The sequence below is a fragment of the Melanotaenia boesemani genome, chromosome 17, assembly GCF_017639745.1.
Source record: "Melanotaenia boesemani isolate fMelBoe1 chromosome 17, fMelBoe1.pri, whole genome shotgun sequence".
In the NCBI taxonomy this organism is placed as follows: domain Eukaryota; kingdom Metazoa; phylum Chordata; class Actinopteri; order Atheriniformes; family Melanotaeniidae; genus Melanotaenia; species Melanotaenia boesemani.
The window spans coordinates 6,778,485-6,803,246 of record NC_055698.1 but is presented as its reverse complement, the minus strand read 5'-3'; the positions used below and the strand labels follow the sequence as shown (position 1 = coordinate 6,803,246).

The following is a 24,762-nucleotide window of genomic DNA, read 5'->3' as shown; positions in this document are numbered from 1 at the left end:
GTTTCTAGTAGTTGTGAAAGAAACTGTATGTAAGGTGTGAAAATGTCAGCAATGGCGATCAATGTTGCCTTGTAAAAAGCATGTATTTTTGATTCGCAACCCAACTCACTTAAAAGAAAACCAGGAAGTGACAGTTTTATCATATTGTATTGTATTGTATTGTACTTGTACTTACTTGTAACCACTGCAGCTATACCAAATGGCAAATGATTAAAGCTAATGGCATTTTTGTGAAAGAATGTTTTGGTTCAACACATGATTTCTAACCCAACACAAATGTTACTGTAGTCTAGACCCAATCACAAAGTGAGGAAATTGTTTTTGTGAAGTGTTGTTTTTTTTTTTGTTTAAGACTCAGTGACAAAAAAGTTTCTGATTCATGTTTGAACTAGATGTCAATGGAAAGATCAATACCACTCAAACAATCAATACAAGCTGAAGCATAATTTTATTAGCTTAGTTTAGCTAGCTTTGACATTTTGTTGACACCATCAATAGTGAAGATTGCAATTTCCCCACTGAAGGACTAATAAAGGTTTTCTTATCCTTATTAGCTTTCCCTTTGTGTGTGTTAATGTTGGTTCTAGCTTATTAAAAACTTAACATTTTTGTGATGATACAATGTGTTGATAAGTGTGTTATCTTTAAACAAAAGCAGCACACCAAAGTCTAAATGCTGCAGAACCTATGCTAAGTTAAGCTAATAAACTCCTAAATCTTGCTGTATATACATTTTATAGCACATGTTTATGTGTGGGTATGTTGTTTTTTACCCTTGCACACAGGGAAAGTAAGTGGATAGTATTTAATTAACTTTTTTCTTCCTGAATAACCTTCAGGTTTTGCTCTGAAGACGACAGTATGACAGTAATTCTGAGATGCCTTTGGTTAGCACCACACAGCTGAATGTTGTCCTGACCCAGTAATCATCAGCTCTACATTTATAAGCTCATTTAAGTTCATTTATTTAAAAAAGTGTCCCTGACTTGCTGACCTGTTTTAAAAGTGTGTTTTCATTCCCTAACGGAGACGTAAAGTGGAGCATACAGCATCTTTCAATGTGAGATTGCCTTAAAGTGGTCAAATCACACTTCTGACTTGATTTATCACTAATCTTTAGGCAGCTTTTAGATCAGGCTGTTATCTATCTTGCTAACTTACACTGGGGATGATTGATTTTCATGCTATGGATCTTTCCCAATAAAACCACTTCAGAGATTTTGAAGGATTACACGGCTGAAGTATTATGCAGGCTGTGCTCAGTAATAATAAAAATGGAGTACGTCTATAGCTGCAAGAGCTGATGAAACTCAGTGGAAAAGCAAAGATGGGATTTACTGTGGTGTTTGTAATCTCCACTATTATGAATAATGTTCTTAAACCGACTGTATTAAATGTTTTATAAGCCACAGTTATTTATTAGACTGAAGCAATAGCTGAAGTATGCTGTAATACCTTAGTAAGATCAGAGTCATCAGTCCTGTTTAGTCACTTAGTACTGTATACCCTCAGTGATTTACAGCCTCCTCCACTTCTCCCCACTGCCCTAAATACTGTCCTCTGACAGCTGGTTCATGTCTGCACTTTGCTACTCAAAAGGCTGACAGCTTTGGACAACCTTTGATCTGAGCTTTCCTATTTTTTTCACCCAGTTTCACGTTTGGAGATACACTATGACTCAAGATGGAGAAATCCACAATAAGTTACATCAGTGCTCCACAGTCTGATAGGGGCAAATGAAAGATTTTAGATACTGAATCACAATCAGAATAGTGAGACATTTCTCACTAATACAACTCTAAATGGACAAGGTGGTGGTCATGTAGTTGAGCTGCCTTTGGTGAATTTGGGTAAATCTGTGAAAACACCAGGTTACATCAATCTTTACCATTTTTATGTCATTCTCTGAAATTCAAACTAACAACGAAAACACAATCAGTTGTACTAACTTCTTAGATTCTTTTGTTTTGTTTCTGCCATATTCAGTTTCAATTTAGCCTACATGTCCAATGCAGGTGTTTAATATATTATTAACCAGTTCTAGAAGATTATATTTACAATCTTTAGATTTTCTAAACATTGACATTTAGGTTTCTCTAAAAACCACTGACCAGACATCAGAGTTGACAATGACTCAGAAGTCTTCTGTAGTAATTACCTTGTCTTCAAATATTTGGTTCTAACCTGCCGGTCATTTGGCCACACTTGAGTTGTGAGGTCACTCTTGTTGCATCTTAAGTCATGAACCTTCACTGATTCTGTAAAACTGTTGTAAAATCAACTTTTAAACTAGCTCTGGAAACTGCAAAATAGACCTAATTGACATTCTGATGTGGAGAAAGAATAAAACTGAATATGGTGGCTCTGGAAATTTACAGTGAAGGAAAATACTGACCTTTACCGCAGAGTAAATAGCTCTCCATTTTTTGCAGTTTGTTTGGTGTTAGAAGTCAGCAGATCAACCACTCTGACTGGGGAAAAAAAACACACTGAGCTCTATAACAGAGCTGGCAGACTTGTGCTTTTAATAGACTTTATGACTGTGATTTACACTGCCGTGTCCTTTATAATCTACCTGAAGGCCTATTACCCTGACTGAATGACAAGATGATAGAGTCCTATCACAGATGTCTTTCTATTCCCAGAGGAGCCCCCCAGGCATAGCCATGCCCCAACAATTTGCACCAATTTCCAATAAAACGGGATTTAAAAAGGAAAAGTTTGGCTTTTATGGTTCACAAATGAAACATAACAGAAACAAATAGAACTGCGAGCTGAAAACAGGGAGAAGAAGGCTGTTTGTTATAATTACAAAAATTACAACAAACCTGCCACACATGTAAACCTGAGCAGCCACATGAAACAGAACGGTCAAAGTCCATCAGTGTCACACACGTTACGACTTTACAATTAAAACCCTACGACGATAAGGCAGCAAAATCAAATCACTGGCGTACAAATGCACAACTATGTTCATATTTAAAATCTCATCATTCCAATCAGTAAACTGCATCATGTTACGTAAAAAACATTTTTATTTGATGAAAGTATTTTTTTCTCTGGGTCAAGTAGGAAATAGACTTTACAAATACTTTACATGTCATTAGTTTGAAACTCACTGATAAAACCACAACCACACAAAAAACGATGGCAGTCACTATAAAAGGAAACAAACAAAAAACTCATGTTTTCTGGGTGAAACCAGCTTGATGGTTGAACAGTAACTGAACGCAGGTCTGATCAGACATCAGCCCTCTGCTTCATAGAACATTTTTATTTAGTTTTGTTGCTTAAATTCAGAAAATGGAAGATCACTGGTGAGGATTGAGACTGAAAGCTGCAGGTTTGACTCCTAACCAGGGGCAAATATATGCTGTTAGCCACACACCCCGACTTTGCATCATTGCATCCTGCAACATAAAATGCTGCTAAAGTGCACACAATGTGGTTAAATTCAGCAGTGAGGCTGGTTTATGCAAACCCAGCTGAGGTGCTGGAGCGCTCTCTGCTCAGTGTAGGAGCTCAGATTTTAGTTTATCACTTCCTGTGGAAAGACTTTTAATCAATATACATATTTTTATATTGTAAAGCTATACTGTACATTGCATGCAAAGATTGAGTTCATGCCACTGTTTGTGTTTTGAGTTTGTAATAGGTCTGAAATAACAGACTTCCGCACTATCAAACTTCATAAAACAAAAGTTCCAACAAATATTTTTCTTTCAATATTTGATGAGAAAATTTTGGCAGGTGGTTTTAATTTCAAGTCTGAACTATGCAGTGGCTGAAAGTGCAACAAGACTTTAATTTCCATTGTTCCTAAAAAAAAACCCAATTAGATACGAAAAATCAGCAAACAAACTGCAAGGGGCACACTAGAGCAGAAATAGGTTTCTTTTAAAACAAATATCACTAATAATTGCAGAATCAGAATGCTTAAAATAAGCATTATCCTCTATTTTTCCAACACCACTGTCCTTTTCTTTATTTGCACTTGTCTTTTAGGGAAACTTTGGGTTAATACACAACTTCTGTTTCATATAAACAGTTAAGTTACATGAATATAGAGCGTTTCAGCCAGACTGAGTTATATTAGCTCACGTGGTAGTTTTGAGCAGCACCTCCAGAGTTTAGTTTAGCATAGAAGTCTTAAAATGTGCTCCGAAACAAGCTCCAGTGTATTAGAGAGGGCGGAGAACTGAGCTGCATGAGGAAAAAGTGAATTTGGGTTCAGTTTATGACACAAAACTGAGGAGCTTACCTTCATACAACAAAGCTTTGTGAGATGTACAAACACAAGGAGGAAGAAACACATTCAAACGTCTAAATCCGCTGGTTGAATTAATTCATCTAAAACCTGTTAAGGAAACAAAAAATGAAAAATAAAACTGGAAGAGTAAAAAATGAAGTTGCACACCTTGGCAAACTTATTTCAAACTCTTTGGCAAGTACAATGATCAAAAAATTTACAGCTGATGTTCATCAACATTTATCTTTTCCTCAATATAAAAATTGAAATAGAAAAATGAAGTGTATCAAATTTCATGTCTCCTATAGTTTATCTTACAATAAAATGTTAACATCAAAGGGTTTATGCCAAAAAGGCTAAATACCAGTGCTACAAAAATCTAAGCCTTTATTTATACAGCAATTTCTGTACAGGACATTCAGTTTTCATTACAACGCACATTCATGGCTCACACACCCTAGTTACAGGTTACAAAGCAGAAAAATAACTTTAGGTACCACTTTTAAGGTCGACGGGGCTTGGGTTTATGTGGTCCCTTTCTAGTGATCGTGCTTCTTCGGCTTTCTTGTCACATGAAGTCATTTAGCTCGGCCTCCAAGGCTGCAGCCATCTCATCTGCCTCCGAACTGCTGCCTTCCTCCTCCTCGTTGGTGTCTTTGGAGGACTCATCGGATGACTCTTCTCCTTCCTGCTTGTTATCCACATCATCCCTGCTGACCTCTTCTTCCTCTCGAGCTTCATCGTGCTTCCGTTTGTGGCCCCTGGGCAAATTATAAAAGATGATTAAGGAGGAGAAATTAAAAGCCATCAATCCCCTGGGCTACACTGCTTTAAAGATGCTGAATAAAGGGAAACAAACATGTCTGGGTCTTCTAAAACTGATAAGGAAATTTCACATGGAAAAGGACAACCACCAGTAAAACACCATTTGTGGTGATAGAATGTGAACAGACAGCACTACAGGAAAAAAAAACATCTACTCAACTGCATGTTCAGCACAGTTAACATCCTTGAGAATCAGACATGCAAATTACAAAATATTGTTGTCCTTAGAGACTGTGTGCACTGCACCATCAATGACCAGCTAAGCATGAAGCTGACACACACACACAAGCCTGAAGAGCTGCTGAAATTGCAAAAGACCCTCCATGGTGGGGATATGGGGTTCAGTACAATATAGGATAATGATGAGATGGACCAAATGGATATGCAGAGGGAGGTAACTACTGTCAGGAGGAGCACAGGGAAAGGGAAGAGACAATTCCCACTTTAAGGAAGGAGAAAAAAAATATTTATAAAAAAAATAAATAAAAATGTTAAGAGTCCCATGATGGAAATGACAGTAAAAACAAGCCCAGTTGTTCTGGTATGATTTGATTTAATTAGCTTTCCTTCTTAGTGAGATGTTTAATTTCACATCCATGTCATTCACTTTAAGAAATTAGGAAAAAATGCTTGAATTTTCGGCTAAAAACTGATCATGTGGCTGCCTGAGGTTTCAGAAAGACTTGGTTAGCAGTAGGTAGAATAGAAATAACTGAACTGCATTTGTGTTGGCAAAATGATCGTAGAGATTTAAGTAGATACTGAAGAACTAGTTCCATAAATATCTTGTGGATTTCCACTGCAGTTGTTGTTCAGTGAAAAAATTACTTCCTTTACTGAATAAAACTACAATAAACATGGTCCTATACGACTACCTTCACGTGACACTCGTTCATTTACTCCAAACCTGCCATGTAGAAATGTGTCAGATTCCTTTTGTGTAGTTTTGTTAAGGCTTGCTTTACTTGAAAATGTACACCCAGCTATTGGTACCAAACAAAATAGACTATATTCTGTTAAATTAGCTCTTTCAGAGTGAGAAGATCAATTTCTTACAATAAGCATGTAGCATAGTCTAATAACATTAGCTTATAGGTGAAGAAGTTGAAGAATAGAGCAATTTTTCTGGCTCTGCCCAAAATATGCATTTATATTTAAAAAGAAGCTAACATGTTAGTTAAGAAGCCAACATCATAGCTGAGTGACCTCTAATACAAATGTTAGGGGGAAAAAATAAAACGTATTGGATAATTTGTGGTTAGCTGTGTTAACATTAGCTGAATTCTGTTATAGTATATTCTAGTCACAAATATTAAATGTTCATTATTTACGATCTCTCCTTCCGAGCGGATCAGATCAGACAAAAACACACCCCACACCACAGGAAAACCGATTATCCTGTAGTGTGTACCCGCTTTTACTCAAGCATACACAGATTTAGCTAAGCTAATTGAAACATAGTTTAGTTGTTTTTGGTGTAGACACATGTTAAAACTGAGTCAAACACTGTCTTGCCTCTTGCTACTAGCAAGTGTAAAACAAGAAAGCTAAATTAGTTGAGAGAGAAAAAAACGAGAATAGAATAAAAATCCATTCTTTCACATGGCTGAAAACATCCCATCCATTCCACTACACTCCAGCTTCTCCATGACATAATCTGCAGAGCATTGTTAACATGATGCTAAAAATAAGGTGAAAAGGTCTGATATCGGCTTTGCTTGAAAGTGAAACAAGTAAAAATCTGACTATTTATAAGCTTTACAGTTACATGTTTTGTTTTCTTTTAAGTCTAAGTGTAGCAGTTTTTCGCAGTCCAGCTTGCCATGTTTAGCCTAGCATCTCTAGCTTAGCTTCACGGGCTAAACATGGATAGCTGTTTATTAATATTTGGATTTCACTGACAATACAAAATCTCTCAAACATTTACTATATAAAACGCTCCAATTAAAAAACTTAATGTCTTGAAATAAGATTCTTGTCAAATAAAAAAAAAGTCTTACACAGATTTAGCTAAGCTAACTAGCTATAACGTACAACTTATTAAGTTGTATAAACACATTTTAAAACTAAGTCAAAGACTGTCTTGCCTCGTGCTACTAGCAAGGAAGACATGGATAAGAATTAAGCTTAAACAGTTGAGGAGACAAAAAAGAGACAAGAAAAGATTTCCATGTGGCTAAAGAATTCTTGGATATAGATGAAAACATGCCATCCCTTCCATTACATTTCAGCTTCTTCATGTCATCCTCTGTAGAGTGGCTTTTTAGTGTGATGCTAATAAGGTGTGTAGAAGGTTTTCATAGTTATTGAGACACCGGCTCTGTCGTGAGGACCCCTCTCATTAAACCATGCTGCTGTCAGACAACCTCACTAACCTCCCACAACAGCGAGGCTCCAACTGTGTGTTCATTAAAGGTCAGATATCGGCTAATATCATCACAAAGCTTTTGTGACATGCCAGTTATGGTGGACCTCTGCAGACCATGTGGTGTATGTGTGGGAGGGAGAGGGTTGTGAAAAAAAAAACCAAACAACCCTGATCCTCCACATTGAAGTTTAATTTTCAGAAGCACAATATGGAGGAAGAGCTGCAGCAGTGAGAGAATTTTACCAATTTATTATCAGTTTGGCAACAATGTGAATATAGTGGGCGATTACAAATGTACGAGCATACAGTTGTTGCTACCTGAGATGGCTGAAGATGTTACCCACAACCATTCCCCACAATCCTACTCCTGTTTCCAAATATTAACAGTGGAGACAGCAGGGTGCTGGTGGTGGGGGTGAGATCCCCGCTGCTTTTTGCTTTGCATCATTACATCCAATCTAAATCCTCAGCTATCAAACCAAAGCACGCACACACACACACCCTCAAACAAACACAGGAGACACTTTCACCACGATAAGTCATGTCAGAGGGTAAACATGTTTCCCATATAATCCTTTTTTATGTCATTTCTGCAGCTAATCTACATTGCCACAAAGGAAAGATTTTGTTTTTTTCTAGTTTATTTATATTTTATGCATTTTATCTAACATGCTACAGATAGAGTGATCCATAACTTCTGGCCTAACTTTCATTTAGATATTCATTTTAAGGTTTATGCAAATTTAAACCAATAATACTGAGAACAGTCATTTACATACAGTACAAAGGTACTTTAGAGAGAGTTTCACATTCCCAGTTTTGATGCCAACACAACAGTAGTGAGTTTAATCTCTGGGAATGATGAAATTACTTGCAGAGGGGAGTTTTATTGCTGGTGGATCGATGCAACTTCAACAACGTGGAGCTTAGCTTCATTAAAATAAAACAGTTGTGGATTTTCACAGGAGCCAAGAAACCCACCTTCCCTTGAGCATCAACAACATATGGAACAGGTGACCTGACTCAGTCCATAAAAGACCATTAGACAGCTGCATCCAGCCAGGTTTGGTGCTGTTTTTATCACGCAACAGAGGAGAGAGGATGGGAAACAATGAGGTGGTTGGTACAGTATCAAAGAACCCCTTCAGCATTAATTTATAAAACTGGTGTTCAACAAAAATAAGGCTTGCAGATTTTAAAAGATTTTCCATCCAGCCAGCAGCCTTGTTATTCATTCCCCTCTGAAAAAATATATTATTTTAAAACAAAAACAACCAGATTTTAGAGAAGCACACATCCCGAGGCTATTCATCTCCTTGATAATGTTTTTCTTACACTAGAAGCTATTTTAGTAGAGTTTTACATCTATTCAGGATGCACTAAATACACATAAAGCATCCTGAGGACACTGGTACTGCTGCTATTTTGGACATAAAAATGAACATGTTTTCTGTTGGTTATGTAGTTTTTATGTATGCCAATGTATGTTTTGCACTCTTTAATGGAGTTTATGAAAGGCGGATTTATTTGCATGTACTGGGTGAGCTTGCCATGATAAACTGCCCCCAGTGCTCTGAAGATCACTGGTACTACTGTTGCTTCTTCTTCCAGGCTTTCTCCAGTTCTTCCTTGAGTCCTTGTTATTTCTCCAGTTTCTCGTGTTCTGTTTTTTCTGATATTTCCATCATTGGGGATGGCTACATTGATCCCTTTGCCTTTCCTTTGCTGCTTATCCATGATCACAATGTCCGGTTGGTTGGCCATCACCTTTTTGTCGGTCTCTATCTGGAAGTCCCACACAGGATCTTAGGCCTCTTCTTCTCCACCACCTTGGGAGGTGTTTCCCACTGTGACCTAGGGGTGTCCAGTCCATTTTCTGCAAGATGTTTCTGTACACTATGGTGGCTACGTGGTTATGGCCATGTATTCTTTTCCTGCCAGTATCTTGCACCCTGCTGTGAGGTGCTGGATTGTTTCAGGCAGGGCCTCTGTTCAGCTTGCACCTGGGGACCTGCCTGGTGTGGTAGATCTGGACCTCGATTGCCATGGTACTCCAGGCTTGCTCCTGTGCTGCCATGTTTAGCGTCTCTGTGTTCAGTTCAGTTCAGTTCAGCCCTCTCTAGCCGTTGGTAGAACTTGTTTATATCCACCACTGCAACTATCTGTCAGTGGTACATTCCTTCAAGGGTTTTTTCCTTTCGTGATGTTTCTTCCAACTCTATCAGTTTCCAATGTCTGAGACATTAATTTCTTCTTTTTTGTAGAATAAATAGTAATGATATATTTATAAGTATTGCTGAAACCTCTGCCAAGTCATTTAAAAATGGTGTAACTAATAAATAGTAGAGAATGTTGAGTGACTTGTGGTCCAGGGTGTATTTAGACTTCTTCAGTAGTGAAATGCTTCTGCAAAAAGTTGTCTTATATGAGAAATGGAACTAGAACTGGTTGACATGATAAGTTCAGAAAATTTGCCATTCTTTTGGTAGATTGGTAAGTTTTAAATGTTTTAAATTGGTTTTGAACATAAAAATATCATGAAAATGCACCACTAAAGTAGTGCAGTCTTGATTTTAAGTAAATCATGTGGAAAAGTTGAGACTTGAGTCTGGCACTAAAAGGAGGGGCTGTTTAAAAACTCATGAGAGGTGAAGATGAATGTGAACGCCTGTCAGCTTGAGAGGCAGAAAGAAAGACTTTGAGAAGGAGGTGTGCTTGGTGATTGAAAGCTCCCTCATTATTAATTCTTGAAAGTTTCACACGATGCTGGGTGTTCAGGTGATCAGATCTTTGGACGTACATCTTTAATTTTCAATTCCTACATTACTGGATCTCTGGATTATTGGCCGGTAAATTTGAAGATGAATCTGTAAAAGCCCCATCAGTTATTAACTGCTTTAAGAAAAAGTTGCTCGCAATGAACTGTAAAGTGCTTAGGAGAAACTTCTGACTGATATGTGCAAGGAAAGTTATATAATTAGACATAAAATAGCTGTAAAAAATTAACAGTTAAAATAACTGTTCATGGTGTTCCATGTATTCTTTTCCTGCCAGTATCTTGCACCGTGCTGTGAGGTGCTGGATTGTTTCAGATGAAAATACATCTTTCATTGAGCCTAAGCCTAAGTGCTGGGAGAATACTTTATACTGTTTGTTGGAAGCAGTAAAGGTGGAATTACTGATATTTATGCAACTGTTTGGGCTATATTTGGATAGAAGACAGACCAAATCTATTGCTTTTTTCATTTTTGGGAGCAATCTTCCATTTTAAAGTCTCTCCAGATGGTTTTTGGAAATTACATTTGTTAGCAATGTGTCTTCCCCCCATAAATGCTATAATTTCAATTCGGAGGGTGCAAAAGGTAATAATGTGCCTGTTATTACATGCACAGATGTTAAAGTCGTTACTCTGAGATGTTATCATGTCAATGCATTGTGTGAGTACGATTGCATTAAGGGTATCAGGAGGACATACTACAGAGTGCCTGCTGGTAAACAAACAGCCTGCAGCTTCACTAGCCTCAATGCATCATTACAGATACATGAGGGACACAAAATGACTAATACAAGCCCAGAAAAAATGTGTCTGCCCCAAGTCGAGATGCAAATTTATGTGACTGGGTGCTTCAATCCAGACAGCATAAACGTGGCCCAGGGAAGCGTTCAGAAGGGCTACACTTGGAATGACTTCATAGAAAGGGCACAGTTGCTATCCTCGCTGATAAAGAGACGAGCTCTTATTTAGGGCCAAGACTACAAACTCTACCCAAGGCATCCCAATGAAAGAAAAAAAAAAAAGACTTCAAATGCTTCTTTCAGATTTGTTCTCTGCATGTGGAAGGGGGTGGGCTGGATGAGAGAGGAAGCAGAAAACAGCAAAACAAGGGAACAAGAGGAGGAAACAGCACAAAAGACAGAAGGAGGAAGTAATGAACTAAATAATTAACTAAACTTTTAGGGCTGAGACTAAATCTGCTTGATTTTGTTGAACAAAGTTCATTAAGAAAGACTTCTATACAGTATATTAAACTTATCCCGAGGGAATTAACTCAGATGAAAAGCTGGAGACCTGACAGGCATGAAGGCTGTGATTAAAATGTGTTATTTTCTTTTCATTTGAATGAACATCTGCGGTGCTGGAGTCCCACTGTTATGGCTGCACCGGCTCTTTGGTCGAGCAGTTTTTCTTTGTCAGAGTTGTTTTCCTCAAGTTAGGTCAGAGTAACCCATCTTTCTCTCTTTCCCCGACTTCTGCCAGGAATATAAGCATAGTTGGGGAGATGAATGTTGCATCTTTTCCTCCTCTACACAGCTTGCTTATTTGTCTCTGTATGACAGATGGATTTCTTTGCTAAGAATAAAATTGACAAAGACAGCTGTGTTGGTGCTCCGTATCTCATTATATGCTTGGTGTCACGGCCAGAATTGCTCAGCTGGCCGTCACTGAACCTGTTTTTTAAAATCGGATAAGTGGGAGTAATCAGATAATTGTAATAATCTAATCTGATGCGTCTACGTGCACTTCTGAAATGAGTTATTTGAAAAATTTTCCAGTCCATAATCAGAATGTTTTTGGAGTAGTTTGTTGAACTATAGTACTGAGGAAAAATCTAAGTGTGTTAATCAAATTTCTCATAATCAGATAACTACCATGATTTGGATAGAAAGGAAATCAGATTATGCTGTCTACATGATCACTCGATTTATCTGATGACTCCAGAAATCAAGTAATGATCAGATTTTTGGTGTGAGTGTAGGCTCACATCAGGGTAGGGGCCTCACAGGCTGTCCTTAAGTGAAGCATTAGCATGTACCTCCAGCAGGAAGCTGGGAAATGTAGGACCCTCAGCTTCAACCATACAATGTCTGCCACTGCTTCAATCCAAAGGACAAAACACGGTGAGAATTTAGGCATCTAATAAGTGTGTCATACAAAAGAGATGTATTTAAGTATCTGCAATGCCTTTGTTTTATCTAAAGCACTTTGAATTGTCCTGTACATGAAATGTGCTATACAAATAAACTGCCTTGCCTTAAGTATTTCAGTCAAGGTTTTAGTAGAAAATCTTTGTCAAGGTGACAACTGACGTGGTGGATCTGTATCCTGACAGAAGATATGGGCTCTGAACCATAGACTGTGTATAAAAGATGGATGGAGCCTCCGTGACGTCACCTGTAGGTTTCTGAAGAGCAAAAGTGAAGCTCGTTGGGTGGTTCCCACCGTCGCCATCTTGGCAGTGTCAAGTTAGTCCAGGAAAATCCAAAAATGGGCAAAGAGGTCGAGCTGAGAGGGGGACTGTGAAGGTGGGGGTGGATGATTGATAACCATCAAACTCCGAGCTAAGAGCTAACCGAGCTTACCCCGAGCTAACGGTAGCTAACCTGGCTAACGGAGGTAGTCGGGCTAAAGCTAAGGCACACTGTTAGCCGGCTAAAAACCACGGTTGTGCTGCACTCTCCCTTCTTTCCGCGGATATTGGATACCTGTCAATCAAAAAGACACACCCCTAATAGTGCCGAATTTCAAGAATAAAATCCAAAGGGATGAGTTGGAAAAAAATTCACCCCCCTCACAGTTATCATGAAGGTAAACTTGACCTATTAATCTTAAAATGTTTGTTGTACCAGGCTTTAAACATGTTTATTTCTGCTGTGAAGTTGGTCTTTTTAACATGGGAGTCTATGGGGATTTGCTCTGTTTTGGAACCAGCCCCTAGTGGATGAGGGGTGAACTGCAATTTTTTGCAGTTCTTCATAGGTTTCACATTTGACAGGCGGAGGTTGCTGCTTGCTCTGAACACAAATAAACAAAAGACTTGACTATGACAGGGATGGTGTACAGGACAGGTTTATAAAAACTATTAACTACTGAATCAATATCTTCTATAATATAGTTACTAATGTTCTTTTTGTTCATGGTATGAGGTTTTATGAAGCATGTCTACTGTTTGGAGAACTTGTGCAACCGACAGCCTAAAAAACAAAACAAAAATTATAAGCTGGGTTTCTCCTGGTTGCACCATAAGTAGTGACTAGGATGAACAACATGAAGTCTAATATTTGTAAGGAATGTGGACCAAAGTAATGATTAAATGTTGCATAAAAAATGGATTTCACTGCAGTGAACATATGATGGACAACAGTCAGATTAACAGACCCAGAGCTCTCAAGTTGCAGGTTCAGTCATTCAGCTGAAATTATGGTCTAATAGATTAAAGCTTTGTTTCTAGAATAAGAGAAGGTGAAAATTTAAGAGTGAAATAAATGCTTGATATGAGATTTCTAAAAGAAATGCTTGGATTTTCTCATCATTGGAAAGCAAACCACACATTCTCATTAAAAGATTGATCTATCATTCCTCCCCCTTCAATCCATTCTCGTCCTACACCTAAAAGGCTTCTGCAGTCTGAACTCACTGGAGATGCAGCGTAATGACGGCAGGACGCAGAACACTCAGCAATGCTGCTATCATTTTGCTCCCCATTCCTCAAATTTCATTTAAAGCGTGTGCCATAGATACAGCCCTGCTCCTGTGTATTCCCCAGCTCCACATGCAGAGAGCTGATGAGCAGCAGTTTTTATATACATCGTATGGGTTTAGAAGGGAATTGTAAAGTTTTGCTTAAATCACATTAATAAACAATGCAGCATTGAAATCCACTCATAGAAATCCAGTAAACCGAAAGTTATTCTTGAGGCCTGATGCTTTTAAGCCCCACTTGTGAAAAATACATAGTGACAAGGGTTTTAGAAAAGATGCTCACAGCAGAGAAATTCAGCATGCGCCGAGGCAGCTGTCAATCAACAAAGCAGATCTCTGTCTGAATTTCCTCTTTCACTCGCAGCAGCAAGAAAGACAAAACAAAAAGATGACATTTGCTTTTTAGTACATGTAGCTGCAGCTCTATCCGTTCAGTCGTGTTAGCTTTGAGACATCTCTGTTAGTTGTCTGCTTTAACTGGAATAAAAACCGGCTCTCTGAGTGATGTAATGGAAAAATGTGTTGCTCCTTCCTCTATTGTTGCTCAGAACACAAACACCATCTGTGGAGGCACAAAGGAGGAATTTGGGACTAAAATGACAAACTTTGACATGTTTGATTTGTTTTATTTGGAACAAAAAATCCTCATTTTTGCATCAGAGGAAAAAATCTAAAGGGATATCTTAGCAAAGGTAAATGGGAAGAAATTCATGACTGGATTCTTTACAAGCTCCTCAAAGCAAAATATCAGCTTATTATGCATGACAATGTCTCACTGTGTTTAACTGCACCTGGGTAGGTATGGTATTAGCCCTTTATCTTAATTTCTTTCCCCAAAAAAAGGCAGCTATTTTGGTTCTGCTACACACAACTATACTTTTTTCTCCAATTTCTTTTTTTATATTCATCATGTGGCTCATAAAGCACTAATAGGAAAGTCTGTCTCATGCAACTTTAATCATCAAGGCTGTTTTCACACAGGTTCCATCTTTCCAGGCTACTACTGAATTTAATTACTAGAATGGTATCGATTACCTATTGGGCTTTTTTTGTTTGTTTTTAGCACAGAGTGTGATTGCTAATATGGCCGCCAAGCACACTGGTTTCAGATCACTCCTCAGATTTGTTTTCTGTTTACTTTATCACTTGGATATAATTACTGGAAAGGGCGAGGGTAGAAATGATGTGTTTATTTTATGGTAAAAACTCCTTCATAAAGTTTCATGAGACTGAACCAAATGAGAAACCTGGCTGAGAGCAGCGAGTGTGACTATGGTGTGACTCAGAGCGCCAAATGTGTGATTCACTGTCAGTTATATCTCCCCAGTCACCAGCGTCTGCAGAAAATCGCCCCAATCTGCAGCTCTGCCACAGCCGGCAGGATCAGGTTTAAGGATCCGGGCATCTTTTCACAACAGATACTTCTGTCCGACGGCATCTTTTCACAGGAGCTCCAGATAATTTGGACCACACCGTCTTACTTTTTAGTGGACGACAGGTTGGAGGCCTTAATTAAAGGGGACCTATTACGCTTTTTATAATCTTAAAATAGCATTTAGCATTAAATGTGGCCTCACAGTAATTTCTAATACTGATGTAAACAATGAGATCTTTAATAAAGCTACTTTTTGCATTGGGGTGCACCCAAATTCTCAGTGTTGATCTCAGCAATAACACATGTTAAAGATTGCCTTTTGATCATTACTAATGTACACTGATGCTTATCTAATGGTCATCTTAAAGAAAAAAGTGCCTCAGAGAACTGTATGAAACCAAATATTTTAAACTCTACATGAGAATTATCATAGACTTTAATTTTGTGAGAAACATTTATGACGAATCAAACTATGACGCTTTGCCTTTTTAGGTCTGGTCGTATCCGGTCTGAATTCAAGCTCTGGCTCTGAGTCTATGGCATATCTGATAAAAAGCCAGGGTTTAGTATCTTACCAGAGACTAGGGGGACTGGACAGTTACCTCAGAGTCATGAAAGTCATCAGGACGAGAGTCTGAAAACACGTGGACTTGATGAAAATGCTTTTGCTTAAGAGAATCATTCGAATTTTCTTCTTGAAATATTTAACCCGCCTGTGTTACTTGTGTGCCGGTAGTTATTTCAAACAACATGGCATAAAACTGTTGATCAGAGGCAAAGAACCAACCTTTTTCTGCTTTAAATGTTCCTTTTGAAGCTGGTGTCATTCTTTCCTTAACTTGTGTAAAGGGGAAATTAACAGAAAATATGTATATAGACATCACACACATCACTTACAGGGCCCCTCTCTGGTGGAACCAGTATATGGGCTGAAGAAGCAGACGCCATTTCTCTTTTTAAAGCTTTGGCTTAAAACATTCCTTTTTTTAAAATCTTATAGTTAGCACCAGCTTGGGTGACCCTTAACCATCCCTTTAGTTATACGGCTCTATGTCTAGAGACGGCTGGGGGACATCCAACCATGCACTGAGTCAAGTGCATCGTTCTGTACTGCTTTTCTTCTCTCTATATAAATATATGACATTATTATTGTAATTGACTTGTGTTTCCCTTTTCTTTCTCAGCAGTTCTGGCTTAGTTATGATGTGTGTTGACCTCTCTGTCCTGTCCTTTCCACCCCCAACTGGTCAAGGCAGATGGCCGCCTTTCCTGAGTCTGGTTCTGCTGGAGGTTTTTTCTTCCTGTTTGCTCTCCGTGGTTGATCAGGATGGCTGGATGGACTGAACTGAAGAGATGATGCAATGCACTTGTTTTCAAAACTAATTGCTCCTTTAATGAATTGACTTATATGATTATATGAAGACAATTATTAAAAACTGGACTAATGTGATTTTAAATGGATTATAATTGGACTGCAATGAACTGTATAAAACTGGACCATCTGAAGTGCCTTGAGATGGCTTTGTTGTTAATTGGTGCTATATAAATAAAATTAAAATTGAATCTTTACTGAAGGATTTGTCAAGTTGCCATTTGCACTGAGGAACAACAAATAATTTAAATTCATGAGTCAATAGGATACAAACCTGAGATAACAGTGTTTCCCGCAGACCAGAAAGCAGTTTTTGTTGCTCCCTGGGAGCGGGTGAGGGAATAGAGTGTAGCGGGGTTGTGGTGGTCGTCATTTGGGTGTATGCAAAGTGTGTGCAGCGTGGGGCGTTCAAACAGACACTTTCTGAGCTGCCATATTTAATATACACCTGTATGCTTATCTGTGGTTCTTCAGTCACCTGCTGAGACAACTTTTAAAGCTACAAGAAGCATTTGAAATCATTCAGCTCAATCTCTTAAAGTTCTTTAAGAGAGAACTAAGAGAACTACTACATTTCCACTTCACCGGTTCTCACTCTCTCTCTCAGTGTGTGTGAGATCAAGAACGATGGGGTGAAAGAGCACTTTGAATCTTTTTTTAGAGCTGTCAAGTGAGTTTTAATCAGATTAAATCACAACTTACAAATTAATCATGTTTCATCTTCATTCGTGACTATGTCTAAAATTTGCCCGTTTTTACTGTATTTTATTAACAGAAAGAGCCAAAGCTACAAATATTTAATATTTACTGACCTTCCCTTGGGTAAACGTCAGATGTCCAAGGGTCAGTAAATGCAGCATGTACTGTACTTCTATACATTGTTCAGCATCATCTCTACCATGTTCTGGATCATAATGCAGAATTCATCCAGCATCATCTCACCAACCATCTCCATGGTGATAACATCCGTCGTAAAGTTAAACATACAACTGATAAAACTGATGACCTGTCTTTGTGCAGCAGTGATAAAAGTCCTACAGCAGCATCACCCAAAGAAAACAACTGTTGGTTTTTAACTATATTTTCTTCACTTTTTTCTTTTTTACATTAGATGATCCCTTTAGTCGTAATAATCAGTTCAATATTTTATAAAATCTAGACCTTAAAAAAGGTCTAATTTGTACCAGCCTTTTCTCGGTCAGAGCCCCTACCTGGCCCCCCCATTAAAACTTTTCCAGACCCGCCCCTGCATAGCTGAAGTACAAATCCTTTCTAACACCCGTGTCAACTTGTTAGAAAAGGGTCCTGACAAAAACAACACTTTGGGGTAAATATGTGTCAATGTGAACCATGAACCGCTAGTTTCCTCCTTATCTGCTGAACAACTAACGCAACAAGTGAGACGGTACTTGGGACAAAAAAAAACAAACCAAACAGTTGATCAAGGAGCAACAAGAGGCAGAGTGCAGACACATGACCAAGAGTGGCCACGTTTATGCAAAACTCTGGTAAAAGTAAAACATGGGGAACAGTGCAGGTGTTAAACCGTCTTACTGGGAAAAGTGCAGGTGATAAAACACTATCATCCTCCACGGCTGCGACACCCATGGGTTGTTCCATCGATGTTCTTTTAAACTCAAATCCATTCATAGAGCCAGCCGGCTAGACCCCTCTATGTCCCGCCGTCATAACAGAGAAATGACGGATGTATGGGGGCATGTCAAGGCGTGCACGAGTTAAATGCGTTATAAATCTTAACGCAGTTAATTACATAAATTAGTCGCTGCAGATACATGTTGTTTTTGACAGCCTTAATCTTTTTATATTGAAATCATGTTGGGGAGGGGGGCAGAATCTGTGGTGCTGCACCACACATTGGTCTTTGTGTGGGAAACCCTAGATCAGTACAGGGTGCTTGAGGCATAAAATAAATAATTCATCTTTAATCTGACCGGTCAGAGCTGAATTAAAAAAAAAAAAAATAGTGAAAAGGGTCAGTTTAAAAGATGTTTTAAAAACAACATGAAACCACATGAAGCTGAAGATATAGAGCAGAAAATATTACTTACTTATAAGCTGAGTGTCCCTGCTCATAAAATATTTGAGCCCATCTTTTATTTTCCCCCTCTCGTCTCCTTTGGGGATTTCTGTCTTTATACTTAAAGGGAAATAAGCAAACCTCTTTGTTGCCCATCTTCATATCTCCCACTTCCCTCACATGTTAAAGACGCCCTAAACTGATACTGACAGACGAGGACAAGAATTTCTAATGTTTTATTATTTATCAGATTATTTTAGAATCCTAATAGTCATCTACATATTTGCACAAGTTATTATTTTATGTGCAGCCTTGCTGATTGGTTAATCACTGGATCTCTGTCAACTCCAGTCACAGATGCTTTTCAATAAAAAAAACAGCACACTTTACTTGATTTACGCTTGTTCTGTCTGGGTAGTGACTCATTATTCCAACAGTATGTCCAGTCCAGTTCAGATAGAGCCAAGTCTCTGGTTAATAATAATTAAAAAGGAGAGTTGTCCAAAAAAAAAAAAGATTCAACAATATAAATTTAAACTGAGTAATCAAATATTTACTTGTGAGCAGTTCCCTTCACAGTAAAACCTTATAGAGTAAAATCTCTAGTTAAAAAAGTATTATAAAAAATACAGTAAAAATACAAACACCTGGTCTGCGGTATGATGCTGTCCCTGAGCCTGGTGGTACGAGCTTGAATGCTGCGAAAACAATCGGCCAGACGGTAGCAGACAAAACAGTTTGTGACTGGGGTCCTTAATGATTTTGGTGGCCTTCCTCCTGCACCGCTGGGCGTAAAGGTGGCCCATTTGGTGGCCCAGAAGCGCTCACTAGAGCCTCGGTCCTCACGCAGCAGCAGCACCGAGCTGCAGTAAGAGCTCCACAACCAGACTGAGAATGAAACATGCAAAGCTGCTGCTGGCTGATCCCACCCTGGCTTACCGTCAGATATTAATGTCTAATAATGAAGAGTGTGGATGAAAACATTTAAAAAATTAAAAGTAATGTAACATGTTGTAGACTCTTAATCAAAGAACAGCCAGAGCTGCTAGTTAAAGTACTTAGAATAAGTACTTTAACTTTAGGTCTGTTCAGTTCTGGCCAGGGAATTTTTTTTCTGCTGTTTTGAATTGAAATGCAATTAAATGCATTTTTTCAGACATTACGAGAGCTTGAGTTTATAATATTAATGTCTGTGTCTATTATTTGATTCAGTCATGCACTAAAATAATTTTAAATAAAAAAAAAAGTTGCCTTTTGGGGCAAATGTGAGAAATCAAGATTAATTAAATACAAAGTCTAAGTTGTTTAAAAGCCTCTTGATAATGCAGCACACAGTATTATCAGAAAGCTAACTAACTAAAGCTATGGCACAATTCTGCTGCCAAACTTTACCGGCAAAAAAACTAAACAAAAAGAAAACATAAAATAAAAATAAATAAAAAAAAACAGAGGAAAGTAGCAACAGGAGAGCGATGAGTGGCTGGTTTTCCTCAACCTCCATTCACAGAAAAGATTGTTGGTCATATTACTTTAAAAGAAATTACTAATAATATTAATCATAATAATAGTAGGTTAGATTTATACTGTGCTTTTCTGCTGACCCCTGCTCGTCTTAGGTCAGCTGACCAGCTGATGCGGCTGGTACTAAGGTCCAGGGGGAAGCTAAGAGGGTTCAGGGCTTTCTCCATTGTTGCTCCACAACTGGAATAATCTGCTTTTGCACATTAAAAAGGCCCCTTCACTGTCCACTTTTAAAACTTGTGCTAAAACCTGTTTTTATTCTTCGGCTTTAAACCTCAGCGAGACTTAATTTTTTTTATTTGATCTTATTTATTTGAATTAGTTTGAGTGTGTTGGTTTTAGCTGTTCTAAAGTTTGATGTTTTCATTTGTTTTTACTTTTATATTTGTTTTTATTTGTATCTTGACTTTACTTGTGTGAAGCACTTGTTTTGTCATTGGTTGAAAGTGCTATATAAATGAAGTTGGCATGGTATGGTCAAAATGAACATTTCTTGTAAAGTTATTGTCTTTTATCTCAGTGAAGGAAAAGTAATGTAAGTGATTCCAGTTTAGAAACTGAATTTTTTTTTTTTTGTTGTCTTTTTTTTTTTTTTTTTGCAAACTCAAGTCTGCCATACCATGACATTTTGCTCTCTCAGGCAATCACCATCACTCATTCACTCATGTATTTTTTATTTTGCCCCCTAAGCTCCCAGTCAGATGAGGAAAACTTCAGTTTGCTGAATTATAATAATGGGCCGCATCATCTTAACAATGGAAAGACTAATTGGCGAGATTACCCTTTAATGAAAAAAGTAAGTTTACTTTAACACTGTTTTACTTATAAATGCATATGAGAGAATCAATGCTGCCACATTTAACATCCTCTGTGGCTAAAACATAAATATGGACTCAGCACCCTGAAGTGGTAGCAAGCACTTGATAAGGGGCAAACGGCATAAACGGCACTTTGTTTTACCAACTGTCAAGCACGGTGGTGGAGGGCTGATGATGTGGGTTTATAAAAACCTGAGCACCTTGCAGTCACTGAGTCAAACATGAACTCCTCTGGACACCAAAGTTTTCTGTAATTAAACGTGAGGCCATCGGTCCATCATCGACATTAGTGTTGGGTGGCCAAACATTCCTCTAAACAATGTGAGACTAATTACATCGTAATGATTAATGCCACAAGCTACTGAATCATGAGGTGTACTTCCTGTTTTCACACACTGATTCTGCATTTTGGTTGAGTTTTTTGTTAAATAGTGACATGTTGTTCATCTGAGGTTGTTTTTATGCTAATTCTAATTTTTATTAAGTTTAAAGTGGGCTTAGTTTCATTCTCACATGAGTGTATTTCTCAGATACAGAAGAAATACCTCAGTTAACATGGAGATGCTAAAAGCACTGATCTTTAGGATGGTTCATACCACAGGCCAATTATAAGTCTACACTATGAACACAGGTTGTAAAGAGGTGATGCTCAGAAGGAAATCACTGTGGGAGCTTGTTATAGCTCTTGATACTCCCACCCTTCTCGCCTTATATGCTCTCATCAGTCCACGCTGTGGGTGGAGAGCAGCGAGGATTTTGAGCTCAAGCTTTTCTTCCCAGATGATCCAGCAAAGAGGTGGCTCCTGATGAGGAACTCGACTTTGTACATTATGGATGCTGGTAGCTCATAACTGACAAATACTGTAGATGCCACACGCTCAATACTAAACCTTAAGTAGAGACCTGCGTCTTAAATTAGAGTAAATGTGTTTGACGAGGTGGTGAAAACAACTGGGCCTCTGAGTTTTAAGACCATCTCGTATTTTTGATCTGATAAAAACTGTAATGTGACAGGTTTAAATGCTGAACTTGGGGCTTTAGTAGTTGCAATCATGGAAGCAACATTCACATCATATAATCTGGTTTTCTTTTGCCTGAGAGTAAAAATTCAACCTCATTAAATGTGGGAATAGCTTAGATTTCACTTAAAAATACCATTTTTTTTAAGTCTGGTGCGACCAGGTATAACTCAACAAAGCCCCAAGTTTATTAACAAAAATAGACTTTAGATCTTTAAATTCAGTTACTAAATTCCCCACCTCTTTTTTGGTCTATACTGAGGAATTTGTCTGATCCAAATCCATCATGACAAGGAACTCCTCATTAGGCCTCTGAGGTTAGAGGCAAAGTACCTTTATGAACCTAAAGTAAAATAAAGTTATCTTCCAGATGTTGTTCTCAGTATTTATTTTTCTAAAGCTGTATGACATAAACAAGAACAGAAAAAAAGTTCCCATAAACACACACAATAATTATTCTACAAACTTTGATGTGCACCTGTCGGGAAGGTGCAACATAACAGAATAAAAACAAAGTTTCTTTATACTGTTTGGCTCTCAGAAATACAGCAAAGCCACTTTTCTTGCACTTATAACACTGTAAACATTTCTGTGTGAGGAAAATAACTCTGTAGATGTGTGCACAGCTTATAATAAACAATGGCTATTAACAAGGCCGACTGTCCCCTGAGAAGCAGCTCTTTGCCTCCTAGTGAGATCAATCCAAAGCAAGAGCATAAATAGAAAACTGCCTGCCTCACCAATATGGAGGGAAAACTGGGTCAGATTACTTGCAGTTTTCATTTTACCCTACTTGCACATTTCTCCTCTTTCCATATGTGTAAAAAGCCTGAGTAAGCACTACTTCAGCTAGTGGTCTACCACCCCTCTCTCACGCTGCTGAACACTGGGATCACTGGGCTGTTTCTCCCTCCTGCTGAGGAACACATGCTGCTGGATTCAATGCGCTCACGCGGAGCAGCCGAGCAGGGCGGACCACTAATGATGTCCTATAATTCTGTATCACAGCGGTAATATTCCTTACTTGTGTGATCTTTTAAAACCATGCTAGAAATTAAGAGTTAGACCCCCAAAAAATCTGTAAGGCTCAGATGCACGAATAAAAAGTTCAGATTCCATGTCCTCCAAATGAATTCAACACCATTTTATAAACAAACTAAATCATCAGTGATTTTAAAGTATCAGTTATAAATGTCTGCCAGGAAAGGGTTATACACATTTTCAAACAAATTGGAGATCATGGCACACTTAGAAAGATTATTCACAAGTTAAAAGTATCAAGAACGGTATCAATCTTTGCATAAGTCAGACTGTTAAAAGAAACCTCAAGAAGCCCTACAACTACATCCTAGACTTCACTTAACATGTTAAATGTTCATGGTAAAACAAATAGAAAAAGACTGAACAAGTATGACTTATTAAAGAAGAGTTGCTGCAGAAGGTCTCGTCTCTCTAAAAAGATGACAGGGCAGCTTAGATTTGCAAAGCAGCATCTGAACAAACTTCACGACATCTGGAACTACAGCTTCCAGAACTAATGACTATTCTGATAGATTAGTCATCGACGATTAAAACGACTAGTCGACTAATTGATTATGTATCTCATAATTATTAAATGGCAACTTATTTCACTTTCAGCTTTGAAATCTTACATGAGGTTGTGATGTAAATGTTTAAATGTTCGAGCATTGCAGGCGTACTTCCGTGGTACACAAGGTCCGCTTTACAAATCTCACATGTATTTAATTTATTTTGTAAGTTTAATGTGAAGTTATCCCAGACTTTTGACATCGTCTGCAGCTGTTTTGTTCCCTGGTGCGCTGCCATATCTTTCCCCTGGTGAACTTTATTGCACATGTGCAACTCTCAGCAGAGACAGGAAAGAAGATGATGTCTCACTCTGTTGGTCTTCTTTTTCTTTTTTTTTGCCGACAATAGTCAACAGTTAAATTTGTTTAATAGTAGGCCATCTGTCTAATAGTTGGCTGAAACTAGGTCATGTAACAGGACAATGATCCCAAAAGCCCCGTTTACCCCAGCGGTCTGGGTCAGTATGGGAATGGTTTGATTCAGTAAATCCTGGTGCATTTCCACAGCAAACTGTACTATTACCCAGTAGGTAGAATATCAGCCAAACAGTGAAAGATGTGTCACGTCATATTGGTGCGATGTTTCCTGGAATTATAATGAATAAGAAATGTTCCCAAAAATGGAACAGTTCAGGTCAGATATCTGGTACAACATAATGCGTACTGACCTCTATCGTACTGAACTGGACCTGTTAGTGGAAACAGGGCTAAACACAGCAGCAAATGTACAAATAAATGACTTAAAAACAGAAATCAAAGTGTTGCAACAGCCAAATAAAGAGAGAAAGATATAGAGCAAGAGGTAAGAGAAGAGTCAACATGGCATCATGTCAGACTTTTACTGTCTGGAGAGATCTCAGAGAAGAGACAGGATGGAAGATAGATGTTAATTCACAGAGAAAATCTGATCTGTATGGATTTAAGTTGTGCATAAACCTCAATGAACTGAAATAAAACTATTTAAAGTCATTGCTGATAAAGGAATCATGGGGTGTACTTACTTTTACAAAATATTGATTCTGCATTTTGCCTCAGTTTGTGTTCAATAAATAATGACACCGTGTCATTACAATATGTAGAACTGAAAGATACTAAACCTTTCTTTTT

The 24,762-nt window shown here is 38.2% G+C and overlaps 1 protein-coding gene across 1 annotated transcript in view; it reads right to left on the bottom strand.

Moving 5' to 3' along the window:
• Positions 1–2,674: 2,674 nt before the first annotated feature.
• The window catches only part of ctdp1 (CTD (carboxy-terminal domain, RNA polymerase II, polypeptide A) phosphatase, subunit 1), a 95,739-nt gene continuing 73,651 nt past the window's right edge, over positions 2,675–24,762 (bottom strand). The window contains exon 14 of the mRNA XM_042012605.1: positions 2,675–5,010. Coding sequence (XP_041868539.1) covers positions 4,818–5,010 — 193 coding nt within the window. The 3' untranslated portion in view covers positions 2,675–4,817. The remainder of the gene's footprint in view (positions 5,011–24,762) is intronic.